General features: G+C 44.5%; 1 protein-coding gene across 19 annotated transcripts in view; it reads right to left on the reverse strand.

Annotated features, from left to right (window-relative positions):
* zmiz1a (zinc finger, MIZ-type containing 1a) overlaps positions 1-14,398 on the reverse strand; it is a 388,755-nt gene that overhangs the window by 19,647 nt on the left and 354,710 nt on the right. For 13 of the 19 annotated variants that reach the window (XM_068020546.1, XM_068020544.1, XM_068020541.1 and 10 more), the window contains 6 exons: positions 13,778-13,960; positions 13,572-13,646; positions 10,798-10,848; positions 9,392-9,563; positions 7,048-7,228; positions 362-572 (listed from right to left, as the gene is read on the reverse strand). In XM_068020546.1, coding sequence (XP_067876647.1) covers positions 362-572; positions 7,048-7,228; positions 9,392-9,563; positions 10,798-10,848; positions 13,572-13,646; positions 13,778-13,960 — 873 coding nt within the window. The remainder of the gene's footprint in view (positions 1-361; positions 573-7,047; positions 7,229-9,391; positions 9,564-10,797; positions 10,849-13,571; positions 13,647-13,777; positions 13,961-14,398) is intronic. The other 6 variants (XM_068020561.1, XM_068020552.1, XM_068020553.1 and 3 more) reach the window with 3 other exon arrangements.

The following is a 14,398-nucleotide window of genomic DNA, read 5'->3' on the forward strand; positions in this document are numbered from 1 at the left end:
AATTGACGTTTGTTCTGTTGAATGTATCAGCAGATGGCCAAGGCTGGCAGTCCCAGGGCGGCCCTAACCAGCTGAGCAAATAAGACCGCAGGAAATTCCTCCTTGAACAGCGGAACCATTACCAATAGATTGCGAACCGAGATAACCATTCACTAGTGTAGAAGTATCTGTATTGTAGAAAAAATGTGACAGACCTTACTCTGACTGCAGTCGTTTTTAAACCAGTGCCATTTTTAAGTGCCATCTCCTTGTCAATCTCAGGTGGCACACAGACCAGGGAACTTAGGGAAAGAGGCACCAAAAAAAAGGGGGATTTTATACTGATACACAAACTAGAACAAAGTAACATTGATCTACTTACACAGCAACAGGCAGTGACTGTAATCTGGATGGTGTTCCTTCCTGGCTGACAGACATGCTTCAGATGCAAGGGCTTATGAGAAGTCTTGTTGTCACCTCGCTCGATGGTGAGGGGTGTTGCATTCACACTGACCTGGACAGATGCCGGCCAGTTTGTGTTCATCTGCCGGTCTTCATGGTGGTAGCATTTAAACTGAAGCTCCAAGTCAGACCTGTAACATATTGAAGTTCATTCTCACTACGGAGGTTGTGTGTGTTTGCATTTGCAACACAAAACTGTGGACCAAAGCAGCTGTATATTCAGCGCAAAAGACTTGCATTCCAGTTTGGCCCTCTCCTCCACACCAACTCAAGCCAAATGGCTCCAGTGAAGCAACTGGAGTTGACACTGTCTCCAGCCCAGAGAGTTGTCACTCTCCTTGTGCTGGAGCCAGCATGTGAGTCCAGTGTGCTTGTAACCTGTTGAAATGGAAGGTCCACCACAAGATCTTCCAGTTTTCATCAAAACCTCCACCATCGCTGGAGTGACACTTGTGTTTTGAAGGAAATTGCAGCCGTCAGCGGCCGGTAAAAGCTGACCAGCATCTGATTTTCACCATTTCTGTCCCTACCTTTCCTGAAGCCATCAATTCCCTCCTGATCCTCACAAAGGCCAGACACCCTCCAGTATAGACCTGAGACGCCCATTTTATTATGTGCAAGCCTCAACAGTGTGCTCAGTAGGCTAGGTAACCTTGGAGGCATTACAGTTGAGTTCAATCCCAGGTGGGTTGAACCTTTAAAACTTCCAGGCCTGAGCTACTCACTAAATAATCTTGCTGAGCCATCACTCTGACCTGTCCAAGTGCTGTTTAACGTGTTTCATTCATATCAGCCCTGTCAGCATGAGAAGAGGGAAAACACAGAATGGGAGGAATTCCTTCCTCTTCCTCAGACATCTCTGGTCAATGAGAGTTTTTTTTCTTTATTCATTCATGGGATGTGGGCATCGCAGGCAGGGCCACCAGTTATTGTCTTTTCCCAAGAGAAGGTGGTGGTGAGCTGCCGTCTTAAACTGCTGCCGTTAGTGTGGTGAAGCTACTTCCAACAGTGCTGTTTGGAAGGGAGTTATTATAGTTTCTCGTAGCAGTTTTCAGAGGGCAGTTAAAAGTAAACCACATTGTTGTGCGTCTGGAGTCACTGGGTAAGGATGGCATATTCCCTCCCCTAAAGGACATTAATGAATCAAATGGGTTTTTACGGCAATTCAACAGTTTCAGGGTCACCATTACTGATACTAGCTTTTTATTCCCGATTCATTTAATTAACTGAATTTAAATTCTCCAGTTGCCCTGGTGGGATTTAAACTCATATCGCTGGATCATTAATCCAGGCCTCTGGATAATTATCCAGTAACATAACCACTATGCTACTGTACCTCCTGGTGTCCATTTAATGAGCAAAATGGTTCTGGAAAACAACCCTGTTTGCAGTGTGGACAGTACAGGACATCAGACTAAAAGCTATACTTCTTGTTTCAGTGCTTTTGTATTGGACACACATGGTCCTACAGCACAGAAATGGAGATCCATGACTTCCAAGTGCTACTTTCCTTGTTTATGCTGGTGTTGCTGCTCCTAAAAACAGCGCAACCTTCAAGAGGTAAATGGACCTGATGGTATTTTGGAAAACCCTCGAAAATGCAGGTGTTGTTTGTTGTTACCATTGTACAGCTAGGAGCAGTGGATGCGGAGAATCACAAGTCTGCTGTCAAAACCAATACTTTAATATAAACCAGCTCGAGGACTTGCTGCACCACATGTTTAAGGGACCTCTCATTTTACCCTGGAATATCCTAGTTCCAGGCTTTGAATTGGACAGATTGGAGGTGACACAATTGTGCAGTGAGATTGAACAGCATCACCCTGTGGTTTAAGTGTCTGCTCAGCTGCCAGCAGTGTTGGTCAAGTCTCCGATATGGAGCCTCGGTCTGTGCATAGCAGGTACTGACAACCTAGCAGTAGGGGTGGAAACAGGCATTTGACACTGTGGTTCTAACAGGTGGGATGTGTGCACCAAGTCACACATCAATGGCACAGTATACTGTCATGAAGTCACCACAGAGCATTAAACATGTAATTCTTGGCCCACCGCACACTGTGCTCCTCAGGAGCAAATTACAGTATTATATATTGTATATATTACAATTTTTGAATTGGATCAACGCTGCTCTATTATGCTGTAGAAGTTTATAGACGAGGGCTTATTCAGAAATCCTATGCGATTGCTGGGGAGGCTTCACGTGCTGGGAGTGTGGTTCTAAGATAGGAATACAATATTGTAGTGTCAAGGCTCCAAGCACTGTCTTGGAGTGCAGTATAAACTCCAAAATGTGGGAAAGTCTGATCAGTTAGACAGACAATGACATTGTTTTCAGAGGCCAGTCTTACATTCGACTCACTCTATTGACCTATATAAGGGAAATTCTGCTGTGCGATAGCAGTGTATGAACAGTTAACACATGTATAGAGTAATTTATAAAGTCATTTTGGCATAAGAGGCCATTCAGCCCATCTGAAATTCTTTGCTCTGATACTTCAGTGGATGTACTAATCCAAATAAAATAGGCTGCCTTTGTTCATAACACCGGGTGCAGTTAACAAGATTTGTGGGAGAGCAATATTCATCCAACATTTTGTCTGGAATATTTAATTTGATGCAGTCAATGCTACCAAGTGGGACTGTACGAGGTGGCCAACTCTGGACCTCTTCCATTACAATTCTGTGGGATATTAACTGTAGCTCGGGCACTTTCCCACGCCTTCAGGAGAGATAGTGAGAAACCCGCTGAGTAAGAATAAAATGAAGCCTGTGTTTAGTTACTCCACCTGTACAATTAATGAAGAGGTGTGATGTGTAATTTGATGCAGTCAGGCTGTAGAATGACAGTACTGCATTGAACTTCTTGACATGGTTAAGACACTGTATAATGCCTCAACACAGCAAAGCCCTGACACTTGGGCTGGGCCTGAGTGATGTCCTGGCAGTGATGTCAATATTCACTCTGTTTAAAATATAGAGGTAAATGCCTTCGCAAAGCAGCAAAATCATTTCAGGTAAAGGAGTTCTTAAACTGGGATCTCTCGGCATAATTTCAGCATCGTGTGCCCTAAAATGATAAAACACCCCAGTATTTTTATATTGGCCAAAATTAGATAATAAAGCTTGGAGTGGGAGTCGTGTACTGCTCCAATGCCCACCTTGGCTCTTACTTCAGAACAGAAGGTTGCAGGTTCAATCCCCACTCCAGGACTTGAACACAGCATCTAGGCTGACAGCTCAGAGCAGTGCTGGTGGAGCCCAGTGCTGATGGAGGTGCTGTCTTTTGAATGAGGCATTAAACTAAGACCCCGTCTGCCTGTTAAGATGGATGTAAAAGAACCCACAGCATGACAGGAAGAGGAGCAGGGGAGCTGCCCCGCCCCCCCTTCCCACTGTGTCCTGGCCAACATTTATAATAGAACATAGAACAGTACAGCACAGTACAGGCCCTTCGGCCCACGATGTTGTGCCGAACCTTTAACCTACTCTAAGATCAAACTAACTACCTACCCTCATTCTACTATCATCCATGTACCTATCCAAGAGTCGCTTAAATGCCCCTAATGTATCTGCTTCTACCACCACCGCTGGCAGCGCATTCCATGCACTCACCACTCTCTGTGTAAAGAACCTACCTCTGACATCTCCCCGAAACTTTCCTCCAATCACCTTAAAATTATGCCCCCTGGTGATAGCCCTTTCCACCCTGGGAAAAAGTCTCTGGCTATCCACTCTATCTATGCCTCTCATCATCTTGTACCCCTCTATCAAGTCACCTCTCATCCTTCTTCGCTCCAATGAGAAAAGTCCTAGCTCCCTCAATCTTTCTTCGTAGGACATGCCCTCCAGTCCAGGCAGCATCCTGGTAAATCTCCTCTGCACCCTCTCGAAAGCTTCCACATCCTTCCTATAATGAGGCGACCAGAACTGAACACAATATTCCAAGTGTGGTCGAACCAGGGCCTCATAGAGCTGCAGCATAACCTCACGGCTCTTAAACTCAATCCCCCGTTAATGAAAGCCAACACACCATATGCCTTCTTAACAACCCGATCAACTTGGGTGGCAACTTTGAGCGATCTATGGACATGGACCCCAAGATCCCTCTGTTCCTCCACACTACCAAGAATCCTGTCTTTAAGCCTGTATTCCGCATTCAAATTCGACCTCCCAAAATGAATCATTTCACACTTTTCCAGGTTGAACTCCATCTGCCACTTCTCAGCCCAGCTCTGCATCCTGTCAATGTCCCGTTGCAACCTACAACAGCCTTCCACACTATCCACAACTCCAGCAACCTTCGTGTCATCGGCAAACTTGCTAACCCAGCCTTCCACTTCCTCATCCAAGTCATTTATAAAAATCACAAAGAGCAGAGGTCCCAGAACAGATCCTTGTGGAACACCACTGGTCACCGAACTCCATGCTGAATACTTTCCATCTACTACCACCCTCTGACTTCTATGGGCCAGCCAATTTTGTATCCAGACAGCCAACTTTCCCTGAATCCCATGCCTCCTTACTTTCTGAATGAGCCTACCATGGGGAACCTCATCAAACGCCTTGCTAAAATCCATATACACCACATCCACTGCTCTTCCTTCATCAATGTGTTTTGTCACATCTTCAAAGAATTCAATAAGGCTTGTGAGGCATGACCTGCACCTTACAAAGCCATGCTGACTGTCTCTAATCAAACCATGCTTTTCCAAATAATCATAAATCCTGTCTCTCAGAATCCTCTCCAATAATTTGACCACTACCGACGTAAGACTGACTGGTCTATAATTCCCAGGGTTATCCCTATTCCCTTTCTTGAACAAGGGAACAACATTTGCCACCCTCCAATCATCCGGTACTACTCCAGTGGACAGTGAAGACGCAAAGATCGTCGTCAAAGGCGCAGCAATCTCTTCCCTCGCTTCCCATAATATCCTTGGGTATATCCCGTCTGGCCCCGGGGACTTATCTGTCCTCATATCATTCAAAATTTCCAGCACATCCTCCTTCTTAACCTCAACCTGTTCGAGCATATCAGCCTGTTCCACGCTGTCCTCACAAACGACCAGGTCCCTCTCACTAGTGAATACTGAAGCAAAGTATTCATTAAGGACCTCCCCTACCTCCTCCGACTCCAGGCACAAGTTCCCTCCACTATCCCTGATCGGCCCTACCCTCACTCTGGCCATCCTCTTGTTCCTCACATAAGTGTAGAACGCCTTGGGATTTTCCTTAATCCTCCCCGCCAAGACTTTTTCATGTCCCCTTCTAGCTCTCCTAAGTCCATTCTTCAGTTCCTTCCTGGCTACCTTGTAACCCTCTAGAGCCCTGTCTGATCCTTGCTTCCTCAACCTTAAGTAAGCTTCCTTCTTCCTCTTGACTAGCTGTTCCACATCTCTTGTCATCCAAGGTTCCTTCACCCTACCATCCCTTCCCTGCCTCATCGGGACAAACCTATCCAGCAGTCGCAGCAAGTGTGCCCTAACCAACCTCCACATTTCTGTCGTGCATTTCCCTGAGAACATCTGTTCCCAATTTATGCTCCCCAGTTCCTGCCTAATAGCATTGTAATTCCCCCTCCCCCAATTAAATATTTTCCCATCCCGTCTGCTCCTGTCCCTCTCCATGACTATAGTAAAGGTCAGGGAGTTGTGATCACTATCACCGAAATGCTCTCCCACCAAGGGATCTGCCACCTGGCCTGGTTCGTTGCCAAGCACCAAGTCCAACATAGTCTCCCCTCTAGTCGGCCTATCTACATATTGAGTCAGGAAACCTTCCTGGACACACCTGACAAAAACTGCTCCATCCAAACTATTTGCACTAAGGAGGTTCCAATCAATATTAGGGAAGTTGAAGTCACCCATGACAACAACCCTGTTACTTCTGCACCTTTCCAAAATCTGCCTCCCAATCTGTTCCTCCATGTCTCTGTTGCTATTGGGGGGTCTATAGAAAACTCCCAACAAAGTGACTGCTCCTTTCCTGTTTCTGACTTCCAACATAATGACTCAGTAGACAAACCCTCCTCGACGACCTCCCTTTCTGCAGCTGTGATACTATCCCTGATTAACAATGCCACTCCCCCACCTCTTTTACCTCCCTCCCTATTCCTTTTGAAACATCTAAACCCCGGAACATCCAACATCCATTCCTGCCCCTGTGATATCCACGTCTCCGTAATGGCCACAACATCGTAGCTCCAAGTACTGATCCATGCTCTAAGTTCATCACCCTTATTCCTGACACTTCTTGCGTTAAAATAGACACACTTCAACCCATCATACTGGCTGCAACTTTGCCCTGTCAACTGTCTAACCTTCCTCACAGACTCTCTGCACTCGGTATCTGCCTGTTCAACAGCTACCCCATCCACTGATCCGTGGCTCCGGTTCCCATCCCCCTGCCAAGCTAGTTTAAACCCTCCCGAAGAGCTCTAGCCATAATCACTGGTCATTTATCTCATTGCTCTGTGGGACCTTGCGATGCACAAATTGCTGCTGCGTTTTCTTACAAAATGATAGTGATGATACTTCAAAACCAGATAAGCCCCGAGGATGTGAAAAGCGCAGTGTAAATGCAAGTTATTTCCTTCCTTGCTCTTACCTCCACATTAATGTTTGGTGCACTGACTGCCGCAGGTGGAAGACGTGGTTACTGACTGCCAGATTGTGCTCCAGTCGGAAGGGCTCCAACACGACACCATCTCGTACTGGGAATGTCAGCCGTAGCTCATCGTTGGCTGAGACCAAAGAGGGAGAGAAAGTGTCAACTTTCCCTTTAGCATCTGTGGTACAGTAAAAATGTGGTTTTCATATCATCACCAGAGTTTCATTTTAATGGAACAATTCTATCTTGCCCACCCCCAGAATTTGCGGCTGTATATCTTGTCCTCGCTGGGAAAGTGGAATAGCCTGGGGCTAGAGAATTCATTAGGACTGCCATTAATTCTACTCCATGAATGGTCTCCAGGAGGTAGCATTTAAACTGGGAACGGCAGAAAAGGATGTCTTTTCCCTTCCACTTCCCCCGACATCATCCCAAGGATAAGAAACTTTGCTTCCAAATGGTTAATAACTGACAAACCTCACCCATCAAGGCAAGCCGATCTGATTGCTATTTGATTGAATCCACAGATTGTCTGTACGCAAATCAGGGACCTGACCAGGAGTGAAGTTTCAAAGTACCACTCGAGCAGGTTTCAAATTAGAAAAAATGTTATGAAAATAACCCTACTGATCTTAAACAACATTTTAATCCTCTGAGGAGTGAACTGCTCTGTAAAATCTGTAAAGAATATTGAGTTATAATTATTGCAACACTGAACAAAAATCAAGGGCATTAAGTCAGCAGGGCTCTGAAATAATCTCATCCCCCCCATCCAACTGTGCTTTAAATGCTCTTACTTGCCACACTTAGTCAGCTTGGAAAAGTATTCCAGACGTTTGTCACTGTGCGTGTGAAGAAACTGGTTCTGCTCTCTGCTTTAAGTTTATTTTTCACCCGTTTAGATTTATGGCCTCTGGTCTCAATTTGAAAGTAAAATTAAGGATTTGCTGTCACTACATTTTAGGAGAAAAAGTCGACTGATACAAAAGGAAGTTACTGAATAAAAAAAGAAATAGGGAGCACAGTTTTAAGACAATGCGTGTGTGTTCCTTGTTAATTTAATCTGTTCAGATATAGGGCCTTACAAATACCCAGACAAAAAGAGGCAATATGCTGAATACCTTAAATGGGTAAACATCTCCATCAAAGGCAGAAGATGAAGGAACTTGATGCAAACATTTTAACCGTTTATATGATAGTATTGCATAGTGCAATTTCCAGGCTGTAGTGGTAAAAGAAAACTCTGCACCTTATAAGCCAGGGCTCCAGCAGAACTGGCTGACAGACATCTATAATGTCTGGCATTCTTTTCTCCCTCTGATACTAACTTATACTAAGACCTAACTATTCAGGACATTCATGGAATGTAAAACTAATGAACTCAAGAGAGAAGGGTTTGTTAACCAAAGGCCATTTGTTCACAACGTGAACCGAATTGTGCGATGGAAGCTAGGGTACTGAAACCCAACTTAAAATACATCTATCAGATTTGCCATTAGATTTATAGGACACTTTTCCATTATAATTTATGTCTTTCCTGTGCACCCTTTGGTGCTCCTCACTTCATACAATGACACAGGGCACAGGGCATAACTGCAAAACTGGAGCCAAGTCTGTTTAAAAACAAACCCAGCAACAGCACAAAGGGAGATGAGAATGCACATCCCAGGAAGGTGAGGCGGACACATTTCCTCATGGCTTCTGCTCCACCTCCATAACTTCCACGGAAACCCCGTTTCCAGTGAGAGAAGTCTGAAGAAAATTAACCCCTTCCTTCCACCTCCTCATAGATGCAATGTCAAGCGAGGGGTTCAAAAGGGTGATTGATACTTACTTAGGAATTTAGGATATTACAGGAGATGGAGAAAAGATGTGAATCTGGGAATAAAAATATACAGACAGCATGGCTTACAAATATCAACAGGCCATATGGCCTACTATTGCTCTGAGAGGAAAGCACCAAGAGCAACACCAGTAATTGTTGGGGACATTCTCCTGCTCATCAAATCTTCAGGGGAAACTCTGGAGAAATGATGCAAATGGCCACTTCCTTGTTCCTTCGGCTACAGTGTCTCGGGAGCTCAGGGTCCCCTCTGTGGAAACTCTATCTTTAATTGTCTGATCATTGGTTCTGCAATGGTTCTAGGCCACTCTATGGGCCAAGCATAATCAAGCAGTATTTATGACCATTTTATGTATTCAAGTAGAAAGCCTTTTTGGAGCTGTTGACCTATTATACAGGCCTACAAAACAAGAAGCAGAGATTTGAAGAGTTGGATCCTGTGCTGCACCACATCATGATCCCAGCTTTAAAAACATTTCACTTTGTCATCCAACTCACTTGGAGGTGGTGGCGGCAAGGAGCTCAGATTGGGTTTGATATCAGGTGGAAATGGTGGCTTTACATCCTGGTTAGGAGACAGGTATGGTGGAATACTGCTTCCTGGAGTCATAGGCGGAGTGGGATTTCCTGGTACAGGAGAATGAGGGTAACTTGCCACAGACCTCGGAGGCTAAAAGAAAGAAGAAGTAATGACTGTACTGAGTATTTCACTGAAATCACATGCACCATCATGTATCAGATCCATGGTGATTCTACATTCAATTACTGTATCATGCAATGGAGATTAATAACTTTTAATCCACTGAAACTATGGTAGAATTTTTGCACCTTTTCCAAAATCTTGTCAACGGTCGATTTTATTCAGTTTTCAGAGAAAGCTACTATATTTGGGGGAATCTGGTGGAAATGAAACCACCCCTTTATCATTGAGAACCCTTTCCCTTTGAACAAACGCAACCAGAACTGACCTACATACACTGAGAACCAACTGGTATCTGATACCACAATCTGTTATAAAAGTGGCCCATCCCCATTAATCACATTCCTCTGATAACATGTCAGATGTAATGAAGAAACATTTCATACTGAGAAACCTCCCCCTGCCTGGTAACTGGACAGTGCAATGAACTGATTCGAAGTGCAGTTGGCAGCTCTCAAAAGCCGATTTAAACTATTTCTGTACGGACCATGCAATTTCCAGATACCAGAAGTGTTCAGGCTTTGTCTCAGCTGAGTGGTTTCATCTTTGTGACATATGGAGGGGGAAGGAGATTAAACACGTTTTAAAAAGATTTTAAATGCAATTTGTTAAACTGACTGAATGCCTCACATTGCTCCACTATCCCGTATACGGAAAGGTCTTTTTCTTGACTTTTCTGTCTTGCTGGTGCTTTGAATTTTTCGTTGTTCCTTCTAAGCTCCAAGCAAGCTGGCCTGGTAGCTCTTTCTCCTCACTACATCCTCAAGACTTGTCACACCATCTCCAACTCCAACTTCTTCTTTCCCACAATCTCTGAAACCTAAAATCCCTTTGCCTCCCTCAATCTACCCTTCAAACTACAATCTTCAAACTTTTGAAACCCAAGTCTGGTGACCCCCTGGCCGTCACTTCCTGATTTCCCACATCATGGTCATTCCTACTCTATTTGACCCAGTGTCCTCCTCTAAGAGCTTCAGCCCTTCACGTACACTTCCAATTTTTAAAAAGCTTCACATCTGAGAAGACAACTCTCATTACACTCCACTGGATATATTAGTATTCAGATATTATGTGATTTTGTAAAATGTCAGCGATGTAACTGAACAGATATCAGCTGTCAATTTGCTTAATTAACAAAAAAAAAATTTTTTTAGCAATTTTTTTTATGTGTGGAGTAGAATCAGTAAGAACAATGTAATCTTACTTTGGTTTCTTTTCCACTCCCAGCATTTGTGATGGAGAGACAGAGAGGACACTAGTCAGGCAGTCAGCGATCAGAAGAGGATGGGACGTTTCCAATTATTGTGTTCATTAGTAATAAAAAACAGAATTGGCAGGTTTACTGTACTGTAAAAACTTGCTAGCTCAACATTGTTATTCCATAGTTAAAGCAAAAGCATTGCTTTCGTCATGTGACATAACCTATTGAAATATATGTTGCAACATTGAGAAGGCACCGATTACCATATAGCATCAGGGAGGCCTAAGATGTTGTTCTAACAGCTGACATAGTCATTGGTGCATTCCCACATAAGAAGTCGAGAGTTGTTTTAGAATTACGTTATTGGACGATCGGTTTACTTCCCGAGGATGTGGTCTTTGCTGGGCAGTAAAGATGTGGGAGTTTGGAAACTAGAAATGCTGGAATTGGGTGCAAAGAGAAAACTGTGCGTCATTTGAAAAAACGGGATGACTATGAATCTGGCATCTGAACTATGGGGCCCACCAAGATAGAAGGAAAGGATTAAATTCAGAGAATTTTAGCCGTGGTGCAAAAAGTACCAGTAATACAATTAGACCAAAATAAATGTCCAAAATACTGTGAACTATGCACTAACTAAGACAATTTTAGTAACAATGACACATATCTGAGGATAAAAGTCCAACACATACAGAGCAATTAAATATGAAAGACCAACATTACGGAACAGATACAACATTATCTGTCCCCTCTTTCAATTCTATCTTCCCCTCTCCATTGGTTTACAGTTCATTTCTGATCTCTCAATCGCTCAAACCATTGTCTACATCACTGGTAAACAGTGACGCCCATTTAAGTGATGGATTCGTTTAGAAGGCTGGCCCCCACAGTGGAACTCCAGTTAATGAATGAAATGTGCCAGAAGACAGATGCAGCAATGGCATGCAAAACGTTAAATAAAAACACTATCAACAGTGATCAGTAGGAAATGTTACAAGAAATATAACCAGGACAGAGACACTTTGTACCTACCTGCTGGTGTTAACAAACCATGGGACAAATATGCTCCCAAGTAATGCAATGGGACACTTACATAAACATGCAAAGGCTCAAAAATATTGTCAGATTGCATTCATAGAAAACTGTTAGTTCGCTCTGGTGTTAACATGCAACCTACCAGACGAAAATAAAACCGCAATGAGAAAAGAAATAGTGACTTTGACCCATCACGACTGGTTATCATTTATATGCATGTAACATGCTTTTAAATGGGAGTCGTGGTGATATATGATGGGACCTACAAAGGATGTGGGAAGAGGCTGGACTGACACAGCTTGCTGTTTACTGCAATTTTCAGTGGCCAGCATTTCACAGCTAATCATTGAAATTCCAATAGGGAATATCCCAGGTCAGCTGGGTCTAATTTAGGGGAGAATCAAGAGAGATGTTGGAAATCGGTTTGTAAAATTCTCATCTTAGGCTCCAGAAAAATGGCAAGTTGGTATGTACCGAATGTGCAAAAAAAAACTGTGGTTTAGCGTTTTCAGCTGTCTTTGAACTTAGATGACCTTCAAAATGTTCTTGTAAAAAATGTTTTTGAAGTTAAGTAGTGTTATGTTGCAGGAAAAATACTCTCAATAGCTTCTAACAAAAGCGACAGGGCGGGGGAGAGGGGGAGCCTTTACTGAGGATGACACTCCCCCCAATGCCCACCCAACCATTTTCTCTGCTAACTGTTGCTGGAATACTTTCCCTGGTCCCATCTGCCATTGTACCTCAGTCAAGTGTTCATTTTTCACGTGTCTGATAGACAGTGAGGCTCCAATTTTAATTGGATGGTTGGGGATGGGTTGGTGGTGAATAGGGTGCATGCGAGCCCGACTTGGGTGATGCATCCGAGGACATGGAGGCCTGGTTCGGCCTCATTACCGTAACTATCACGGGACCCAGCCCAAGATCCGCGGGATTGCCCCCGGCAGTCAGCCGGGCCTCTCGGGAAAGTCACCTCTGCTCCCCTGCTCCGTCCTCCGGCTAAAACGAGCAGACCAGTACCGGACCTACATTGAAGGACACAGCTGCTGCCTTCCTTCGGGTGTCCTGCTCACATGCTCAACATCGGGGTCCTGCCGGGGAGATAGTTGGATAACAGGCGGCGCACCGTCCCCTTCATTGGAAGGGTCTGGACCTCCCCCCTCACCCCTGGACTGGTTTCTGCAGGGCAGGGAGTAAAAATCAGGGTCCTGAGAGTTAGCATAGGCTCTTTGTGACTGAAGGGGATATTACAATCCTCCCCTCATCTCACCAGTGAGGCTTCCACCAAAAACCATACAACAGCAATGGGAAGGGCAAGGACTGATCCTGACTGATTTTGCTCCCTGCATAATCAAGGGGTGGGTGCTGAGGTCAATTGCTGACCTCACCACCATCTCCACCCTCCAACCTACTGCCCCTGGATGACATTGGATGTAAAAGTTGCGGAACTTGCCCTAAGTGTTGACCAATTAAAGAATTTGCCCAGGCACTCTAACCTTTGCCTGAAGGACAAAAATGTTATATTCTGTTTGAACTTGTGCCATTGACTGTGTTATCATTCACTTCCCAACCACTCAGACTGTTTTGCAACAAGCTGTACAGAAATTAAGCAGTGAAAAACAATCTCCTGTTCTGAAAGAGGTGAAAGAAAATGCAACCACTAGAGTGTTAGTTAGGCATCTTGCTGAACTTCAGAGGCATGTAACAAGAGATGGAGGAGAGCCTTTTCTCCCTCGAGAACTTACCCCATTCAGACTACTCTGACTGTAGGTGTATCCGCTGCCAGCAAAACTGCTGTTCTGTCCATTAAACTGCTCTGCCTGTTGCAGTTTGGGAAGAGGGAGGGGATGCGGAGAAACAAGAAAATGGTGGTCAGTAGTCAATTCAATTCATCTAGGTAAAAGACACTTGAGATCAAACACCAATTCTAATCAGCAAGACGTGCATTTACCTTGTAGTACTGAGCCATGTTGACTGGAGGCGGGGGATACTGGCCAGTGTTCTGTTGGCCAGGCATCCTCTGACCAGGGTAACTGGGTGATGTGATGGGCCTTTGAGGGTTGCCTGTTGGATATTGACCAGGCTGACTGGCGAACTGGCTGCTTGGTCCATATTGCTGTGCTCCATAACTTGGCTGCAAAATACAAATCTACTTATTGCTTTCACAAGAATCCCTAAATATTAAGTCAGTGTTAGCGGAGAAATGGCTGGCAAATCAACAATGGCTGCTGTACCGTAGGGCAAACGCAATGGTGTTGCTGCCTAGTGCACCGTGTCAGAATGGCTTGTGAGCTCCTAAACATAGTTGGGTAAGTCATAGAGTCATTTAGGGCACAGAATGAGGCCATTCAGCCCAATGACTCCATGCCGGCTCTCCATGGAGCTATTCAGTCTCACATCCCCGCTCAATCCCCGCAGCCCTGCAAGTTTATTTTCTTCAAATAGCCATCCAATTTTCTTTTAAAAAGTCATTGATTGTCTCCGCTTCCACCACCCTTGTGAGCAGAGAATTCCAGGTCATTACCACCCACTGTGTAAGAAAGTTCTGCTCATATTCCCCCAGCATCTCTTG

This window comes from Heterodontus francisci, chromosome 42, assembly GCF_036365525.1.
Source record: "Heterodontus francisci isolate sHetFra1 chromosome 42, sHetFra1.hap1, whole genome shotgun sequence".
NCBI classification, from domain to species: Eukaryota; Metazoa; Chordata; class Chondrichthyes; order Heterodontiformes; family Heterodontidae; genus Heterodontus; species Heterodontus francisci.